At 40.3% G+C, this 21,240-nt stretch overlaps 1 protein-coding gene across 3 annotated transcripts in view; it reads left to right on the top strand.

Moving 5' to 3' along the window:
• The window catches only part of Plcb1 (phospholipase C beta 1), a 675,841-nt gene that overhangs the window by 574,603 nt on the left and 79,998 nt on the right, over window positions 1-21,240 (top strand). For all 3 annotated transcript variants that reach the window (XM_038329997.2, XM_038329999.1, XM_038329998.2), the window contains 4 exons: window positions 14,338-14,414; window positions 14,516-14,605; window positions 15,479-15,536; window positions 16,151-16,237. In XM_038329997.2, the coding sequence (XP_038185925.1) occupies window positions 14,338-14,414; window positions 14,516-14,605; window positions 15,479-15,536; window positions 16,151-16,237 (312 nt within the window). The remainder of the gene's footprint in view (window positions 1-14,337; window positions 14,415-14,515; window positions 14,606-15,478; window positions 15,537-16,150; window positions 16,238-21,240) is intronic.

The following is a 21,240-nucleotide window of genomic DNA, read 5'->3' as shown; positions in this document are numbered from 1 at the left end:
TCTCTCTCTCTCTCTCTCTCTCTGTGTGTGTGTGTGTGTGTGTGTGTGTGTGTGTGTGTGTGTGTGTGTGTGTGTTCAGATTTCCCACCTGGCTTTACTCTGCTAAATCATTGTCCAAAACATCTTTATTCATCAACCAATAAAAGCAGCATATATACAGAAGGACATCCCACATCAATTTTCGCATTTACAACAGTTGATGGGAAGTAGCCAAGGTATCCATCAGGAAATGAACAGATAGAGAAAATGTGGTAAATACACACAATGGTACTAGACCATGGAGAAAAATTAAGTTATTTCACACACAAGAAAGTGGTGGAGGTAATCATGTTAGATTAAATAAGCCATACTCGGAAAGACATACTGCATGTTCTATCTCATGTGTCCAATCTAGATTTAAATATAAAAATGGTGCATGAAAGCAGTCTATGGACTCTAAAGGGGAAAGGGAAAGGGAGAACAAGGAAGGTTAACAGAGAAAGAGGCAAAATACCTTGTTTCTCTCATAGAAAGGAGCTACATTTGTGAAGAAGCCACACAGGTATATGTGCATGAAAGCAGAGGGGATACTGTTGGGGAGGAAGGAAAGGACCAGCTAGAGGTGAGGGAGAGGGATGGAGGAAGGGAAGAGGATTGAATATAAACAAGACCCAATGATACATATGTTTGAAAATGTAACAATGAAACCCCTTATTTTATATGCTAACCTAAACTATAAAAGCAAAGAGAAAATGTGCTATGTAATAGTGATTCAGTGTAATACCTTTGTCTTTATCCTGGATCCTCCATGACAATATAAAATTAAAAAGTCAGAATCACATGACTTACCTCTCCAAAATCATATTCTTCTTGGCCAATTATTCTCAACCGAAAGCATAAATCAGGATCCTCTGGAGGGCTGGTTTAAAACCCAGACAAAGGCCTTGTTCTAAATCCTTATTCAACAGTCTTCCATAGAATAGGCTGTTAATGATAGTTCTGTTCCAAGAACCTTTCTTTGAGGACCTGGAACTGAAATGTGAAGTTCAAAAAGGTGTTTTTAAAAAGCTCCACAGTTTGAAGCGAGTTGCCTTGGTTGTGGACCACTGAAGTAATAAGACAGATACTGTGGCAGGCTAGTCAGACAGCTCTGAAGTTTAGAGCATTGATTGGCCTTCCAGAGGATCTGGATTCGGTTCCCTGCACCCACATCATACAACTGCTTGTAACTCCAGTTCCAGGGGACGCAATGCCTTGTCTGAAACCCACTAACACTGCATGAACACGGTATAAGACACATACATATACATATAAATACACATAAAAATTTAAATTTTTTTTTAAAGATTGAAACAGTAAAAGAATGCTTGAGTAGGTATTGGGGGGAGAAGAAAGAAGATTTTGCCTTGAAAGACCCAAGAGTGTCCAAATTAATTTTAATACTAGATGATGACTTTCTTGCAGCTCCAACTACTATACTACCATCTGATCTTCTCCAATAAACTATGGCTAAAACTCTAGACTATAGCAATAAAGACAACATCTGTGTATTGAACACTCATTATTGGGCCATATACTATGCTAAGCCATTTATAAGAATCATTATTTTGTTTGGTCCCCAAAAAGAACTCATTAGATTTTCTATGTGGTGATTTTTCTGAGGCGTTCAGACCAGAGGGGGGTACATGAGTGATTTGATCATTGACCATCTGCCTGTAGAGTCCCTGCTCCCTACCCATTGCGTAGATGTCTCTCCTACTTCACGTTCCAGGCCAATGTCATGATGAAGGGATTGCTTTGTGCTTATTGCTCATGTGGAGTATGTACACCCCCATATTTAGTATTGATGGCTGGAATTCTCTTCTTCAAGATGTTTTCTTACATACCCATAAGGTGCACAATTTTTGTACGTTCACAGATAAGAACGACCATCACTGTAATCGATGCCATAATTTTTATCACCTCAAAAGGAACAATCTACTTCATCCATTTGTAGATTTGTTCAGCAAATAGTTATTAGTATTTCTATTTGCTAAGTGAACAATTCAAACATATGTTGGATAAAAATGGCAACAATCCTAGCCCTTCTGGAGCTAGCCTTCTACAAGGGGAGCACAGACCGTAAACACAATAAGTTAGCAGAATATTTAGTATATTAAGTAGCAAGAAGAGATGACGAGAAAGCTAATATTAATATTGGGGGGAAAGATGTTCAAGGTTGGAGAAAAATGAAGAATGTACCTGGAAATTTTAAATAGACTTGGCAGGAAGAGACTAACAGACTGACTGATAAGGCAGCATTTGAGTCAGGAGCTGAAGGGCTGGTCCAGGCACATACATAGAAGGGAGGTTTTCTAGATGGATAACATGACATGCAAAGTATCTGGTCTGGGTCTTGGAAGAATAGCAGAGTGGCCCATCTAAGGAAGGTTATATGGCATTGAGTAAGACAGATGGCATCTCGGGAGGGAACACAGATCTGGGATTTTGGTGACTCTATCTCTTGTGTCTTAGTACTAGATAGGTACTATGGGAGGATGTGGAGACACCACATGCAGGAACCACACTGACGAGTGGAGTGTGGGAAGCAGCTGAGCCCTGTTTGCTGTGGGGTAGGAGGAGTCGAAATCCTGGGAGGGGTAGACTGCTAGAATATATGTGTTCTCCCCCTTTACTGCAGAAAGAAAATACATAGGTCATAGAACTAGAGTTCTCATAAAACATCAATATGTACCCAAACAACATGACCCTGTCAGGTCAAATGTTAAGCAACCCTCTCAAAATGTTCACCCCTGCTCACCACAGTGTTTGTGAGCTTGGGTGAAATCTGAGTAAACCACTTACGAAGACTTCTGTTAAGAAGGCTAAGACTCCGTAGATTTGGAAGCTCACAGCTTATTCACGATCATTTGGCTTCCGCAGCTTACACGCCACCCCCCTGCTTCCAACATGAATACCAGACTTTTCAGTTCCAAATGTAATGACTGGAGAATGATCTGCCTGCCCTAGAACCTCTGACTGGAAGCTGACCAGAGTGACCGTTTTATCTTTAGGGGTGCATCTGACTGATGAGTGGGTTACCCAGGCTAAAACAGACAAACTCAAGTGTAATTAAAAAGTCAACAGGCCCTGGGGGAAAATGTCATAAGGACATTTAAAGAGAAGTTATTTCATCTCTTAAAATGGCTTTGGGGTTAGAATTTCTTGGGTTAAAGGTTCTATAGTTCAGAGATTAAGAAGCCATGACATCAATAAACTCCTAACCACATGTTCACTAAAAATAATAACATTAGCACAACATTTTGATAGATGCCAAAGACAAAAATAAATAAAATACACTCAAGGAGTCTGTGACATAGAATTTTCTTTAATGTTTTTTTGCTTCATTTACTAATTACTTATACAGTGTTCTGTCTGCATGTATGCTGTAGGCCATAAGAGGAAACCATATCTCATTACAGATGGCTGTGAGCCAACCCCTCATGGTCTCATACCCACTGTCACCCAGTATACCAAGGAAATCTCTTGTAGTTCTCCTTCCCAGGGAAATCCATATGTCCCTAAGGGTGCTTTCTTAGCCAAGTTCTTGAGGTACTAATTGAATTAGCTCCCCCCTTTTCCTTCTATTTAGAAACTAGAATATATATTAATTTATAAGCATATTTTGATCATATTCTTTCCCTCCCCCAACTCCTTCAAGATCCTACCCACTCCCCTTCTCACACAACTTTCTCTCAAAAATGTCCCAAACTCCCGAAACAGCAAAATCAAAGCAAACAAAACACCCAGGAAGACAAAAACAGACCAAGACAAAACAAAAAGTGCACACACAGGAAAATGGAGTCTATTTTGTCTTGTCCAGCTACTCCTGGGCATAGAACTATCCCTTTCCCTTTCCCAGGAGGCAGCAACTGCAAATATCTTCTTGGTTAGAGGTGAGATTTGTGGCCTGTTCCCCTTCTCTGTGCTGGGGTTTTTTGTTTGTTTGTTTATTTGAACTTGTATAGATCTTGTGCACGATGTCACAGTCTTCATGGACTGTGATGTCATATATGTATCAGTACTGTTATATCAAGAAGACACTGTTTCTTGAAGACATCCACCACTCTGGCTCACACACTCTTGCCACCTCCTCTTTTGCATGGATCCATGAGCCTTGAGGAGATGGATTTGACAGAGACATCTTATTTAGGGCTGGGTGGTCCAAAGTCTTTCATTCTCTTCACATTTTTAGATATGGGTCTCAGTATTAATGACCATTTACTAGAAGAAGAAGAAGCTACTTTGTTGAGGGCTGAGTGATGTTCTGATCTATAGGCATATAGTGTTAATAGTCTTTTTTTATTTTGCTATATTCTTTGAGCAGAACAATAGTAGCTTTTCATTTAGGGCGTATAATTTATCAGGTCTAAGGGGCTTGAGCTCAGGTCCATATCATGAAAGAGGCCTTAAATCTAATCCAAAGTGTTTGATTTCTCCCATAACATTAGTACCACTAACCTACTAGTATATCTACAAACCCTGTGGTTTGTAGCTAGGTGATATCAATGTTTAGTTTTCTCCTCTGACATCATGCAAGTACCTTCCAGTACATGAATGCTAATCAGTAAGAATAAAGCTTTTAATTTGACAGCATCTCAGTTTTTCCATGGTCAATGATGTAAGTAAGTCATGTCTTCAGTAATGGGGCCTTACTATGAGGTCTGGAGAGTAACCAACAGCCTTTATACAGCCGGTGATGTCTGGGAGTAGGGTTTATGGGATCCCTTTGGCCAATTACTCAACAAGATATAACTCATTCCTGGTACAGGGGGTTTGACTTGGTGGTATAAGATGTATAGTTGTCTAGTTAGGGTATTGTTTCCCCCATTATATGGCCTCTCCATTTAAATTCCATATATATGTATATGTGTTTGTATTTTAAGAAGCTTCTAGAGTAATAAGTGTGCATATGGTTTTTAATGTTAGTTGTCTCTCCCCATATTCCCTCTTCTACCCTGCTCTTCCATTTCCTTCCTCATTTAATCCTCCTATTTTAGTTTCCTCTTTATGTCTTTATATTCACTATTAACCCTTCTTTCAAAGGTCCCCTCATCCCCCTGGGTCTTTACTAGCTACCTAACCTCTTTGGAAAGTCTCTCAAGAGTTCTTAACTTCTCTTTTGTTATGTTGGTTAAGTCAAGCCATATAACTTGACATAAGTTAGATAAATAGAATTGATTTTGTTTTGAGCGGGTGTAAATCACAATACAAAGTGTGAATGCAGGAAAAGGTGTTGTAGGAATGGCCACTTGTTCATTTCCCCAGCTGCACAGGTTCCAAAAATAACCACACAGAAAATATATAAATTAAATCACTGCTTGGCCCATTAGCTCTAGCTTCTTATTGGCTAATCCTTAAATATTAATTTAACCCATTTTTATTAATCTGTGTATTGTGCATAGCTGTGACTCACCGGGTAAAGTTCCAGCATCTGTCTCTGGTGGGACTACATGGCTTCTCTCTGACTCCGCCTTCTTTTTCCCAGCATTCAGTTTAGTTTTCCCTGCCTAGCTCTGTTCTGTCCTGCTCTGCTATAGGCTCAAAGAAGTTTCTTTATTAACCAATGGTATTCACAGCATACAGAGAGAAATCCCACATCAAAAAGGCATAGAATCAGAGGTAATTTTAGATTTGCACAATGTGGACACATCTCTCAGAGTTGGCATGTTAGATTTAATAGAACAATCCATGGAAATTTAACCAAGTGTCTAGAATATGGTAATAGTTCTTTACCAAAGATAATTTGTGCAGGATCGAGGAAAGGAGAAATGGCTTATGTTTTCACATATGTGCTGTTTGATAAAACTATTTTATCTCTTGATGTGTGTATCACTGCTTCTAAAATAAGAGGTTTATAGAAAAACTCTTAGAATGTCTCCTTTGACTAGGATGTTAGTTTCTCTTATATCATAAAATGTAGGAATGACTCATCTCCCAGAGATATTAAAATAATAATTACAATGTTTAGTTTAAAGCAACAGATTTTTCAACCTCGGCTTTCCTCCTCCTCCTCCTCCTCCTCCTCCTCCTCTCCCTTCTCCTCCTTCCTCTCCTCCTCCTCTCTTCTTCCTCCTCCTTCTTCCTCCTCCTCCTCCTTCTTCTTCCACACTGTATATTGTCTCGTCTTGATGTATTTTAAATGATGCTAATGAGATAATGACTATTTAGGAAAGATTAAAGAAAATGACATTGAACAACAAAACCCAAAGGCAAATCAGGGAATAGCTTTGTTTTTGTCGACATAAAGCAGCTTGAGGAGGAAGATATCCTGGTGTCAGGAAAATTCCATAGAATGCAACTGAATGGCCTTTTAGCTCAAGCAGCCTAGAATTGCAGGAATCATTGCATTTCATCTGGCAAATGGAGAATGCTGAAATGATATGTTTTGCATTTAGAAAAGGAATGACTGACATGATGTTTATCTCCATGGGGCAGTTCCTCTGGGCCTGCCATCCAAATGGACCATAGATCCCATGATTCATGAGCAAGTTACAAACAAGACAAATGTCATCTCCTCTCGTCAGACTCACATTGCTAATTATCTGGAAACCTCTATGTGCAATGATGGTTATTTAAGCAACTAGTATTTATTTAATTTATTCTGAAGTAAGTGACCACTGTGGCTTTCAAATCATCAGGCCCAAAGAGCTGCAATGACACAACCCATCATGTGTCAGTGAGGCTGTAAAACACTATAGCTCTTTGCATACAAATTATTGGTTTGTAAATAGTTTCCAAGGGTTGTAACTTAAAGCCTCACAGAAGGGTAACAGAAGCTAAAGAACTGTGGCATACTTTCAGAGCAAAGAATAATTTTAAATGCTGGGAGTTTGTCGAAGGAAATTCTTTACAGTGAAGTGTTGGCCAGATTTTCAATTTTATTTCTTTCTGAATAACAGAAACTTACTCTAAGGATCATGTAAATATTTTAAAGTTCAAACTGAGGGTCTAGGTCTAGTTCAGTGGTAGATCACTTGCTTATCATGTGTGAGTACCTGGTTTTGCTTCTGAGAACTGCAATAAACAAATAACACCAAAACTTTTATATCTAAGTAAATAGGTATAAATTCACTTTAGTTATGCAAAATAAAAATAAGTGACTGCATAGGTGTGAAAGACTATGTTAAAGAATAATCAAGATGGCTACCTTTTCATCTAAATCTTCCTTTTCTGAGAAGAGAACAAAATTAATAGAGAAAGTCAGCTCTCTGTGGACATGGCTTTGCTCACAGTCAGACTGTATGTGATGCCATAGATGTTCAACAAGGAGCTGCTGAATACAGAAATGAAGATTTCTCAACTTCAGTGGACACAATACCCCAGAGTAAATATCTACCATGTCTTTAAATTGTCGTATTGTGTTTGGTCTTTGGATCACTAAATAATTAACATATATTATAAATTTCTTCTTTGTAGAAGTTGACCAATTCATGGTGAAAACTCACTAGAGGGCCCTTGACTAGAGGGGCTTTGACTTTAAGGGCTTTGACACTCACCAGAAACTGATGAAAGAGACAACACTTCTCAGGGAGTTAGTGAAAGAGGAAGGGAGCATGCTCAATGTTGATGCTGGATGTTTGTTTCCCAAAGCCATCTCTCTCAGAGAGACTATAAATATGATCATTTCTGTCCACACATCTTTTATCCCTTTTGATTTAGCACCAGGGAATTATTTTCTTCTGTGGAAAAAATTTTCTCTTCCTCCAGTGACTAAACAAATTCAAATTTAGTTCAGAGTTGAAAATAAGCGTGAAATTCTATTCTCCAGGGCTTTACTTTATTTTTGTGTGGTTTGGTTTTTGGTTTTTGATTCTTTAAATTGTTTAGATGTTTATCCAGGAGATTTTCATGAACAGTAAACAAAAAAACTAACTAAAAAAAGATGTGTATTACTTTAAGGAAAGAAAAATTAATCAAAAGTTAAAATTAAATATTAGTTGCAGAATTATAGATTACCCTATGCACTCTTGGTTCATTCTGTAGAACTCTAAATCTTTGTTCCACTGCTACCTGTAATTATTCATTCCTGGTGAGGCTTGTAGCTAATACACACTTAACTCAAAAAGTTAATGTCCTCTGCCCTTAGATTAGTGCTTAAAAAGTGATCTTTTATAATGTGCTTCTCTTACCATGAAAACCACTTCTCAGGGTCGTGTGTCCACACCTCATGCAATGAAAACTTTGCACCAAAACTCAAGTTCCTTCACCTTATATTGGTAGCAGTGGATACATTTTTAGGACTTTTTGCTGTCGTTCGTTTTTGTCAGGTTTCTCCAGACTGCAAGAGATAGAAACTTACAGCAGACTAACTTGAGTAATAATATATAGTAGAAAAAGTGAAGAGCATAAATCATGGAAATGTATTGTGCGTGTATAAGGAAGGGAGTTGACAGAGATCTATCCAGAAACAACCTATTGTACTGCCTATAGTCCTCGTGCAATCGTTCCCACTTCCCCCCCTTTCTCTGTTGTTTCCGGCTAGTCTTAGTATCATTCTTATTCAAAATGGTGGACAAGACACTGTTTTCATTTATTTCTCCATAGACCTGTAGGCAAATCTTGGGAAAGAGCTCTGCTAGGGTCATATGATTGGCCAGCCTTGCTACCTTAGTGAAGTCCCATATGTTATGATTAGATCCATGATCTTCTGGATCAATTACTTAGGCCAAAGGATGGAGGCTGAAGTATAGAGCAGTTCCCACGGGAGCCAAACATGAGTCAGAAAGCAAAGTAAGTGCTTCTAAGAGAAACAGTGCTGGATGAGAAGGCACAGATGGGCCCAAGCCTACTCAATGAGGTAGGACAGAGACCCGTTGTGTATGCACATACATCATCCCATTTCCAGGCTCTGCCAACAAACTTGTGACAGACAGTGCTCATGCTGCTTCCTGGAACTTAATTAGACAAACTGCAAATAGAAATAAGAATGGAAGCAGAGCGATATAATCCAAGGCAGCTCTACAATCCCAGGAGTGATCCTTATTTGTGCTGTCTTGTTCACATGGGAATATCACTGAAAGCGTAAAATAATATGAAAAAAAAAAAAAGGTGTGCACAAAAGTCTATGCAGACAGGTCTGGGAACAAACTACTAGTCAAAAAATAAATCTGGGGACAGGTCCAGTCAAGTCTTGGCGACATTTAAGAAAGAAAAATATCAGGGCTGGAATAGAAAAGCCAAAGAAAAACTACAGTCACGGAAGACATGCTTGCAAGGTAGAGACTGCAGTTTGCAGACGTGTGGAAAAAGGATTCTTGTTAGCACAAAGCTGTGTGATGCGGAGGGATTCACAGATGCCTATGACTTGGGGGGTGTTGAAAGTACCCAAGAGGATAGGAAAGGCCTTGTGCACTTCTGAGCTGAATAACAGTGCCTGATACAAAGGAAAGTCTTGTCTCTGAGAAGAGAGGAAGCCTCGTCTTGCTTCTGCAGATGCTGAGGTGGGGAGGCGGAAGCAATCACAGCTAAGCTTGATCAGTGGGCGCGTGCAGATCTTCACTGCACTGAAGCCCCTAAGAGCTGAAAGAGGAGTAGCTGTGGTAATTCCTGTTGAAAAAGAAGAGATTTCTGTGTGAGAGGAGTTGCCAGTTCATTGAAGTTTAAAGTAATTATTCCCAAAATGTATACCAAGGCCCAACACCAAACTCACAGAGACATTTTGAGATAGCTTTTTTTATTTTTTATAGAAACAGGAACATCTGCTAGGAATCTTATGCAAATTACTAGCATTAAGTTGTTTGGACCTTATAGCAATTGTTCTTTTGTTTTGTTTTGTTTTGTTTTTGTTGTTGTTTTTTGGTTTCTTTTGCCTAAAGGTATCATTGGAACAAAACATCACTAAGTTTCTAAAGATTCTGTGAACCAGGAAAATTTAGGAATCTGTGAAATAATTAAAATTCTGAGAAATGAGCCATAAGTTCAGCATCAAAGAGGGTTCTTAAAATCTTAATGAAAGATGAGATGAATTGCAGATGAATTGAAGCAAAATTAAGGCAGTGTTTTAACTTGCTTTCTATTGCTGTAATAAAAAACAAACAAACAAACACTGGTCTAAGGAAACTGGGGAAAGAAAGGACTTATTTCTTTGACTTCCATGTCCCAAATCATGGTCCACTGAGGGAACCCAAGGCAAGAACTCAGAGCAGGAACCTGGAAACAGGAACTGAAAGAGATACATGGAAGAATGCTATTTACTTGCTTGCTCAGTTTTCACTGAGCAGGGGCAGCACTGCCCACAGTGGGCTGGACCCTCTCCCATCAATCATTAATCAAGAAAATACCCTACACACTTGCCTACAGACTAATCTGATAGAGGCCTTTTCTCAATTGGAATTCCCTTTTCCCAGGTGACTCCAGCTGATGTCAAATTGACAAAACAAACTAACAAAAATCTACAATCGGTGGTAAGGTTGAAGGAGGTGAGAAGGGAGCCACTGCAGTGTGGAAATTGCTTGTCTTTCTTCATTTGTACTTTTTGTTTGCCTTGTGTTCTGTTTGGTGAGCCAAAGCCTCACAAAGCCAGGCTGGCCTTGAATGACTGATTCTCTGTCTTCAAATTGCTGGGATTAAAGGTATGAAGCATCATATGGATGCTCTTATCCAATTTAGAAATAGAACAAAAGGCGAGTAAAAGAGCAGGAGTTCATGGTTCAGGGAGGATAGATAGAAATGGATTTTTGCACAGAGGGAGTTTATCCCATGCAGACAGGACATTTCCCAGAAGAGCATGAGGTGATTTTTCAAATCTGTCCACAGGTAGAGAAGACATGAGGAGAAGTAAAAAAAGGTGTAATTTGAGCAAAAAAGACAAACCAAATTAAGGACCTATTATATGGTATATGGTCTGTCAGGAATTGTGTGTATTTTCCCAGTGCTTTCCAAACCACCCCGGTTACAGAGATGAGGACATTGAATTTGGGATAAAGAAGAGACCACAAAGTTCCAAAGACCTTGAGCTAGAGGCCGGACAAACTGAAATGACTTCTTTTATGGTGTCACCATCTTCCTTAATAATCTAGACAGGGCTTCTCAAATTCCAAGGTACACATTTTGTCCTGAGAATCTTGAGGAAGTGCAGAGCCTGAATTATTGGGAGGGCCTGTGAGTTTTCGTTTCTAATGTGTGTCCTTGCCCTGCTGTAGATGCTGATCCTAGGACACATGATAGCAAGATCAATTCAGATGAGTCATGAGCCAGACTTCTAGAACAGTGCCAAGTCTATAAGTAAACGCTTAATCAATACTTGTTGAGTTCGGGCTGAAATGAATAGTTTCCCACACAGTGGAAGCCGACGAAGTGGGAATAAGATCCTGTGAACCACAGGATCTGAGGACAAAAAGCTGGGGGAACCTTGGGGGACTTTGGTATAGCCATGTTTAAGATCTTAACCCAAATTAAACTAAGTGTTAGAACTGAGTGGATGGAAAGCGCGGGCATCTCTAGTTTTGTCGCTTTGTTGGCTGATTGCTAACGTGCTAAGGGTGAGGAAAATAGGTAGGAAGAAACAGAGCATGTAAGCAGATGTTGACGTAATGTAGCCTGAAAGTCCAGCTTTTCAAGGCCACCTGCAGGGTTTGAGGAAGAAGTCCATAGCAAAGCAAAACTGAACTTGAGAGATTTTTATCTAAGGGGTATGGAATAAACTCACATATGTGCTGTTATGGTCCTTATTTTTCTGTCCTCTAATTTTCTTCTAAGTTCTAGTTCCTTCTAGTTCTCCCTTGTTTCAATTCTTCCTTACTTCTCTGTTCACCTAGCTTAAATACATTTTTTTACAGGAGGTTTAAGGTAATGGGGAAAAGAGTTGCAAAAATTGCATCTCATTGGTCATAGTATATTTCTTGTGCAAATGAGAAGGAGCTGAGCTATTTACCATGACAGTGAAAGCTTTCTAGGTTTCTGGTGTGAGACTGTGATCAAAGGTTGGGGACACAGAGCCAGGTGAGACAAGCTGTGAGACATAAGGTTTTTATCAGCCAGACTTGGTAAACAAAGAATTGGCATGATTTTTTAGGTTGCTTTTTGTTAACCTTGGTTAGACATTTGCATCTCTGACCTTTTACATCTCTGTGAAGTTTGTAACTTATGATACATTACAGAAACATTCAGTCTAGTTTGAAATTGCTCTGAGGGGAAAAAATGAGCTAATTGTGTGTAGCTCGTCTCAGACTGAGGAGAGATTGTTTTCCTGTGTTAGTATGAGTAAAAGGAACAATGCAGGCTTTTAAGTGGTTTAAAGTCCTCATGGGACAATAGACTTAGTTATGAAGCATATTCGAGTATATTTCCTATATATCAAAATTATACAGCTTAATGAGAAGTCATCTTCCTGACTACCCATGGATATATGTGCACATAAAATTGAGATGTAATCCTGAGATTGCATATACACATCACATGAGATTACATACTACAATGCAGATATTTTGCATGAATCCCTAGGAGAAAAAACAGTATTTTACTTCTGAATAATTTGATAAGTGGTACCGACTGAAGCATGATTTCCTCACCTGTGGCAGCCATGCTGAGGCAGTCTCTTCTTAATCATGAAATGGGCATTCTGTGGGCCATATCCTCCTTCATAGCTCTTCAGATCTAACTGACCTCGCATACAAATGGTCCAACTTTCATGTTTATCATAATGAACATGGATCTCAAAAAGCCTCTAAAATCAATGCTGGGGTTACAGATGGAAATGGCCATGCCTGCCTTTTAGTATGGGTGCTGGAGATTAGAACACAGGTCCTTATGCTAACAGAGCAAGAGTTCTACCTACTGAGTCCTCTGCGGGAGTTTGGGGTGCGGTATGTGTGTGTGTGTGTGTGTGTGTGTGTGTGTGTGTGTGTGTGTTTCTTCAAGACAGGGTTTCTCTTTGTAGCCCTAGCTGAGACTATGCTGACCTAGAACTCATAGAGATTTGCCTGCTTCTGCCTCCACGTACTGGGCTTAAAAGAATATGCCATCATTGCCCAGCTCAAAGGACTTTTAAAAACAACTCTGAAACCACAGTGGAGAACCACACCAGACAGAGGTGAATTCTCTAGGTGGTGGAGGCTGTCTAAACTTATTTTACAGCAAATAGAGTGTTCTAGATATGATAAACAATCTGAATGATTTAAAGTACACAGAAGGGTATAGGATTATTACAACAAGTGTTACACCATTTAGCACAAGGCATCCATGGATTTTGGATAATAAATGCCAGAAATTTCAAGACCAGTCCTCCATGGATCTTGAGGGATGACTGACGTGTTACTTGATAGATATTACTTATGTAAAACTAGTCAGTTCGTCTTGTTCTGTATATTTTTTGGAAAGAAAACCTTCACCTTGGAAATAACAGTAGGGCCTCTGGAAGAAAGTCCATGCCATATACTTTATGCTAAAGTGAAAGGGGTTAGATCTGTTGCCACAGCCACCTGAAGTTCCACAGACTCTCGATGTGGAATAAAGAGTGAGGGTGGGTTGATATGAAAATTTGCTTTCCTGTAATTGACAAGCATTCATTGAGCATGTACTGTGTTGAGAACCATGTACTGTGTTGAGAATTAAGAGTATGCAGATACAGTTGCTTCTGTCTCAAATCTTGGTTTGATAAGAAAACGGACGTAAAACAATGCAGTTATTGCACTGACACGACCCAAGCTTCAACAAGAGCACAGAAAAGCATTCCTTTGTGTCTACTGAAGTTACTCCCACACCCCGCCAAGGATACTACATCAGTTTCTGAGATGGGGAACAGATGTCATCCTCAAAGCAAGTCAACAAGAACAAAAAATATAGCCAGAAAGGCAGACTTCTACACTGCTGATTATAACTTCCATTAATGTCATACAGGCACACTACCTACCAGAGATAAACATAGCAATGACCTGGTTTATAACCAAGAAAACATTGGTTCAGAAAAGGTGTAGACCTTTGGCCCAAATCATACCTTTAAAGCTTATTACCTTTACTTTATATCCCCAGCCTGTATATACAAAGTATAGGTTAGGAGCCTAGGTGGTCCATATTGTTAGCTGAGTTTGCCCTGAGCCATGCTGCAGAAACTGGAATGAAAATCTAGTGAATTTAATTCAATTAAAGGAGAAAATCAGGAGGATTTCCTATTACAAAACAAACAAGCAAACAAAACCACAAACAGATAATGTGATCCTAACTTCATTGCCGAAGTTAGACTCTGGTTCCCCTCACAGCAGGTCAGTGTCCACTGCAGACTGTCTAACTCCGCATGCTAGTGTTTGGGGTGGGAAGAACAGGGACTGGCGCCTGAATCTGGGATCCTAGAAAACATCAAACTGGTTTTTTTCTCCCCAGCTTATTCAGAAGTTGACAGATGTTGCCGAGGAGTGTCAGAACAACCAGCTCAAGAAGCTCAAGGAGATCTGCGAGAAGTAAGCCTTCATCCCCTCCCCCTTGGCCTGAATAGACCTGAATGCATGAACTACAGATTGCTATTCGGTTTGTCTCATTTTTCCCCCTATTGTAACTTCAGAGAGAAGAAGGAATTAAAGAAGAAAATGGATAAAAAGAGGCAGGAGAAGATAACGGAAGCCAAGTCCAAAGACAAAAGCCAGATGGAAGAGTGAGTGGAAAGTACCCCCCTCCCTAACTGCAGTGGTGAACCTGCTATTGTTCTCTGTCAGAGAACAAGTGTCTTAACCAAAGGCCCCTTCATAAAGCTTCTCTGCTAATTAATCTTCCACATGATCCCTGCCTTAGTAACTGTTCTACGGCTGTGAAGAGACACCATAGCCAAGGCAACTCTTTTATAAGAAGAAGAATTGGGGGCTTGCTTATAGTCTCAGAGCATTATCTTCATAGCAGGAGCGTGGCTTCCCTCAAGGTGATAGAGCAGCAGCTAAGAGCTATATCTTGATTGGCAAGTTGGCAAGAGAGAGGGGAGTGATGGGGAGGGAGATGGGGAGATAGAGGGTGAGAGAGATAGAGGGAGACAGAGATGAGGGAGACAGAGAGACCCCCAAGCTTGAGCTTTTGAAACCTCAAAACCCACTTCGAGTGACACACTTCCTCCAACAAAGCCACACCTCCTAATCCTTCTAATCTTATGAAAGATTTTCATTCTCAGGTGACTAAGCCTATGGATGAACCTATGGGGACCATTATCATTAAAACCACTACAATTTCCATTGTAAGGTTTTTACAGTAAGCTCTCAAACAGGGACACTCGGGGCCTTTTATAAAAAAAAAAATTGGAAAATGATATCATTTGGGAAATGGCTAAATTCTCATTTCTCAAGTTGTTAGACTTGATCATCTAAGTCTAATCATCTAAGTTGGGATCATCTAAGAAAAACAGGGCCTATGTCTGGGGAGACACTGCACCACCGGCCCCCACTTACAGGTTGGACTTTTGTTCAACAGCTATACAATGACAGTAAAATCATAGAAGTTCCAGGCGGGTTGGTTTAATGGTCTCTGGCTCCTTTCAATTTAGGGAGAAGACAGAGATGATCCGGTCGTACATCCAGGAGGTGGTGCAGTACATCAAGAGGGTATGTTTATTCATCCTGTCTCCTTTGCAATGCCACAAGGACAGTCGCCAGGCTCGTTGTGAGCTGTCGAGAGGAGAGCTGTGCCTCCTTGTGTTTACTTGTCACCAGCATCTGGTTGCTTTGTGATAGTCCCTATCACATGCTCTGACTATTGAGACTCATACATATAGAAGACCTAAGTAAAAGGTCTGTAAAAACGGATGGGGAGGAATTACTACCCAAGTTTGGAACCCCCAAAAAAGTGACACCAAAAGACATTTCCAAAAGGTCTTTCATTGTTACCTGTGATAAAGGTGACATCCACGTCTAGCTCTGTCCCTAAGCTTTTAGAAAGTTTGTGTAAAGGAAATTTTCAGACATTTACAACAACATGTGTCTATCAGTCCTCATACTGCTCTGCCCTGGGTTCCCCTTACCTAGCTTCAGAGGGCAAGTCTTTCCCAAAAGACCAAATCATTGATACCATACACTTGAAAAACTTTGTTTTTTTTTTTTATTGTTGCTGTTTTGTTTTGTTTCTTGTAGCATGCATCAAGGCTTTATTGGTTTTTGCTTTGTTTTGTTTTTTGCTAGTTTCCTAATATGACTCTTTTCTTCTGGTAACTTTCTCATAGTTAGAGGAAGCACAAAGTAAAAGGCAAGAAAAGCTTGTGGAGAAACACAAGGAGATCCGCCAGCAGATCCTAGAGGAGAAGCCCAAGGTAAATGGAGCTAAATAACCCTGACTGTCTATACACACCTGGTTTGTTTGTTTTCTGTTCAGGAAAAATAAAATCTCCTGGTTTATGTAACTACCTCTCACAGCTTCTCAGGTCTTCCTTGTGTGGGAAACTCCTCATTTCTTGCGATAGTAAAAATACAACAATATTCTGCAAGTATTTGCCACCAACTGACACTGTCTAAAAAGTATGAGTGGGCAGAACCCTCTCTAAGGAGTTTGGTTTCAGGTGGTCTGATATGTGGTTCAGCAAAGGTATTTTTCCTCTGACCAACCAACTTCATCTTGTAATGCTGTAATATCAGACTTTGCCCAGCAGAGGACACCCTTCACTAAGATCACCCTGATCTTGATCCAACAAAATCTTACCATAAACCAGGAAACAAAAAGAAAGAAAGAAAGAAAGAAAGAAAGAAAGAAAGAAAGAAAGAAAGAAAGAAAGAAAGAAAGAAAGAAAGGAAGGAACAAAGAAAGAAACAAAGAAAGGAAGAAACAAAGAAAGAAAGACAGACAGACAGACATTTCTTTCCCCCCCCCCCCCCCCCCAGCAACAGCTCATCAGTGCGGTCCTTTAAATTTTTATTATAGCTTAGAGTGTAGCTCAGTGGTACTGAGAGTGCTCGGCATGCATGAGGTCCTGGGTTCAATCCAAAACAATAAATCAGAGTGGGCTGTGCTTTGCGGCTTGTTGAAATTAGTTGTCTATGGACATCAAGTTGAATGAACTATCTGTAAATCAAGTTTTTGTGGGTTAGCCAGCAGTATTCAGGTCTAGAATATACTGTCCATTTTCATTTATTGGTGAGTGTTTTTCTCTGTTTAAAAAAACGAATATGCTTTTTAGGTTTTCCCTTCCTTTTAAGCTAGAGTTAAAAACACAGCTTCTCGAAAGTACTGTCATTCTACCTAAGTGCTTATTGAGTCTGCAAAACTCAAGTGTTAGGTTTATTTATTTGTGTGTTTTGTTCCTTGGTTGGCTTCAGAGAGATTACTCATGGCTAAATCTAAATATATTCTCAGAATTATTTATGTTCTGTAGCCTTCATGTTTATTGAATATGATAGTCACTTGATACTTGTTATTTCTAAAGATTTCAGGCTTAGCCATATAAATCCTCAAGCAAGAATTGATAGCTACTTTGTATATTGTTAATTCTTAGGTTTCTCCTGTAAATATACAATTCAGAAAAGCTTAGCCAGCTTCTCGGGCTGTTTATGCTAATACAGTGGGATACGGTTTACATAGCTTTAGCAATTTCCACAGAGAAGTCTCCCTTTGGATTTCTAGTCTTCTTTTCCTTGAGTTGTCCACAGTCATTCATGGGCTAAAAATATTAAGTGGGAAATTCATGGAGTGAACAGAGCATGAGGACTTGAAGGTGCACAACTTTCTGAGCAGCTGATGACCCCTCAAAGCACTGTTCCGGCCACTCTGGTGGAGCACTGCCCCTCTGCCCACAAGGCCACATAGCAGTCCTCTCTGATGCCAGATTCACTATCTGCTGCCACAGTGTTTGTGACCCTTTTTTTTCCCTTAAAAATGGCCCTCAAGAGTAATGAGGCTGAGGATCCCCTGAGCTGAGGACATTAAGTGGCAGATTAAGGTTGGCATTTTGGCACTTCGGGGTATATTGGCGGAGGGGGCACTGTATTTTCTTTTCAGAATCTATCTTACTTAAGTGCTCAAGCACTTCAGATCCAGATTTGACTAAAATTTAAGAAAAATATGAAGTAGTCAGACACATACATTTTCAAGGTCAGCATCTAACGATGGATTCTCATCTCTTTGTATCGTGGTCTAATGAAATGTGTTTGGATTGACTTTCCAGCTGGTTTTAGACCTCAAAGAGCCCTTCTGACAGCTGCTGTTCCTTTCAGTTTTGTTTTGCTTTTGAGTATGGGTGTTGGTTCAACATTGTAAAATATTTCAGTCAGAGATAAAATATAATGCATGTATGTTAAAATTATACAATTTAAGTATTTCATAGATATTATATGTATGTCCATTTATGTGTGTGTGTAGGTGCCCATGTGCATTTGGAGGCCAGAGGATAATTTCTTAGGTGCTATCCATGTTTATTGTTTGAGACAGGATCTCACACTAGCCTGAAACTTGCCAAGTAGGCTAGGCTGGCTGGCTAGGGACCCAGGGGTCCATTTGCCTCTCCGGTGCTGAGATGTCAATGGCGTGGTGGCATGCATAGCTTTGTTTTGTGTGTGTAAGTTGTGCATATTCAACTCATGTCTTCATGTTTATAAGGCAACCACATTACTGACTGAGCTCTCTCCATAGCCCTCAGTGTGTGTGTGTGTGTGTGTGTGTGTGTGTGTGTGTGTGTGTGTGTGTGTGCATGTGAGTATGTTTCAGTACTGGGAGTGTGGACATATAGCACCACACATGTGGCTGTTCTAGTGACCATGATTAAAATCAAATTAAGTAAGTGGCTATTAACGTACCTTAAATCTTCTTCACTGGATACAACCAAACATTAAAACGACTAATAACCTTTGTGAATTTAGCTGTCTGAGTACAATTTTGCAGAAAATCAAATTAAACTTGCTAGGCATGCTCACATGCATATATAATCCCATTAACTTGGGGGTTGGAGACAAGAAGACTGGGAGATCATGGCTCACCTGGGCAATATAGTGAGACCACATTTTTAGCTAAGTAAATAAATAAATAATGAACATAAACAATAACAGCTTGATAACTGACTAATGCTATTTGAGTAGTATCACAATTCTAAGGATGAAGAGACAGTTCTAGGAATACTGTAGATATGTATTGGCTATTTTTCTAATGTGATAAAACACCATGAACAAAAGCAATTTACAGAAGAATTTATTTTGGCTTACCATTTCAGAGAGACAGAGAGAGAGAGCGCACATAACGGCAAAAGAGACAGGGCAGTATGTGGCTGAAGCAGGAAGCTGACTGAGTCTATATTCACCCACAGGCAGGAAGCAGAGAAAGAGAGAACAGGAAGTAGGTTGAGGCTTTAAGCCCTCAGAGGTTACTCCCAGTGATGTCCTTCTACCAGCAAGGCTCTTTGTCCTAAAAGTTCCATAATCTACCCAAACAGTGTTACCAGTTGGGGATCAAGTGTTCAGATGCATGAATCTGTAGGGGACACTCCTCATTCAAACTGCAATAAGTGGTTCTGGGGTTGGGTAACCACTTCTAGGGAGAGCTGACGGCTTCTAGGGATGGGTAGCGAGTTCTAGAGACAGGCAGCTAGTTTAGTGGCTCATCAACCCCTCTGAGAGCAAGCAGTTTTAGAATTTCAGCATTGATGCTTGCTGTCCTCAGATTATAAAGTCAATGGCTGCTAAGGCTCCTGCATCATCATCTTATGTAGAACCTTTCAAAAGAGAGAGCTTGAGTATGGAGCTTCATTAAAAGGGAGGGAAGAGAGAATGAGAGAGGGACAGAGAAAGAGAGAGAGAGAGGGAGAAGAGAAGAGGAGAGGAGAGGGGAGAGTAGAGGCTCAGAACAACTTGCCTAGATTGGAAGAGAGAAATCAGGAGTGGGCAGAGCTTGTCTCTTGTTTTTGGTTTTGCTTTTTTTTTCATCCAAGACTGGGTTTCTCTGTAGTTTTGGCGCCTGTCCTAGAACTAGCTCTTGTAGATCAGTCTGGCCCTGAACTCACAGAGATCTGCCTGCCTCTGCCTACTGAGTGCTGGGATTAAAGGCGTGCCCCACCACTACCCAGCTGGAGCTTGTGTCTTAAAGGGACCTTTGCACTGTGTACAGTGAAACTTATTGCCATAAGCCAAGGGGTGACTGTGCCGAAGGGGCAGGGCCATGGTGTGCCTGGATACTAACAGAGGGAGTTCAGCTTCTTGGTGCTATGGTCACCAGAAACCTACACACAATTGAAGCTTCCCCATCGAATACTGAATACACAGTAATCAGGGCTTTGTGTTACAGCTGTATACTCAGAGGCTTTCGTTTCTTCTTCCTTGGCTTCTTTGAAAAGATCTAAAGTGTTCCTAGGAATTCTTAGTCATTCCCTTGTCTTTCTTGCTTAGTGTGACTAGGAGCCAAGATAAACCTGCTCTTTCGTCTGGGATGCTCTTCTCATAAGGTGCCATCGTGTTGTGAGTGGATCTGAAGGTATCCTTTGAAGGTTGTTGGTTCCATGTCAAGCCAAATCACTCACTTAAGGGTGTCCTTTGAAGCTTAAAAATGTGTTCTCAGAGCCATTACTTCAATAATAAAATGAGGAGTCGCATGTGAAGTCGGCCATAGTAGCTCACATCTATAATCCTAGCACTTGGCAGGAGGAGGCAGGAGGATCAGGAGTTTTATAGGTCACCCTTGGCTACAAGCCATCTATGTAAGACACTGTCTCCATCCAAACAATACAAAAAGTCACGTGAACGCATAAGATACGAAGCAAGTGAGAGAAAATGAAAACAAAGGCAGGAGGAACATTAGTCAGCTTCCCGCCTCTGCGACCCAGTGCCTGAAATCATCCACTCAGCAAGGGAAGAGGTTTGTGTTGGCTCACAAGCTCAGAGGTTTTAGATCCACATTGTCTGACCCTGTTGAATTGGGCCTATGGTAACACACCAGGTCATGGAGACAAAACATGGTGGAGGAATTGTCATGCTTAACAACAAAAGCTGAAACATAGAGAACAGACCAAAACCCCAACTTTTTTTTCAAGGGCAAATTCCCAGTGAGCTCATCTCTTCCCAGTAGATGAACTTTAAAACAAAATTGAGACAAGCTCATTATACAGCCTAGACTAGCTTAAAATGACATCAGTCCTCCTACCTCCTCATTAGTGACTATCGGTGTATAAGGTACCATGCTCGGTCCTGTATCACTTCTTGAAGGTTCTACCAACACCTTGGAGCACTTGAGCCATAGACCAAGCTTTTGTTCGTGGGCCTCTGGGGCACACTCCAGATACAGACTTGCAGACAGCAGTAATTAGCAGAAGAGGAAAACGGTGAGATCAAATGTGAGCTGGGA

Source organism: Arvicola amphibius, chromosome 5 (assembly GCF_903992535.2).
Source record: "Arvicola amphibius chromosome 5, mArvAmp1.2, whole genome shotgun sequence".
NCBI classification, from domain to species: Eukaryota; Metazoa; Chordata; class Mammalia; order Rodentia; family Cricetidae; genus Arvicola; species Arvicola amphibius.
This window is presented reverse-complemented; position numbering and strand designations above follow the sequence as displayed.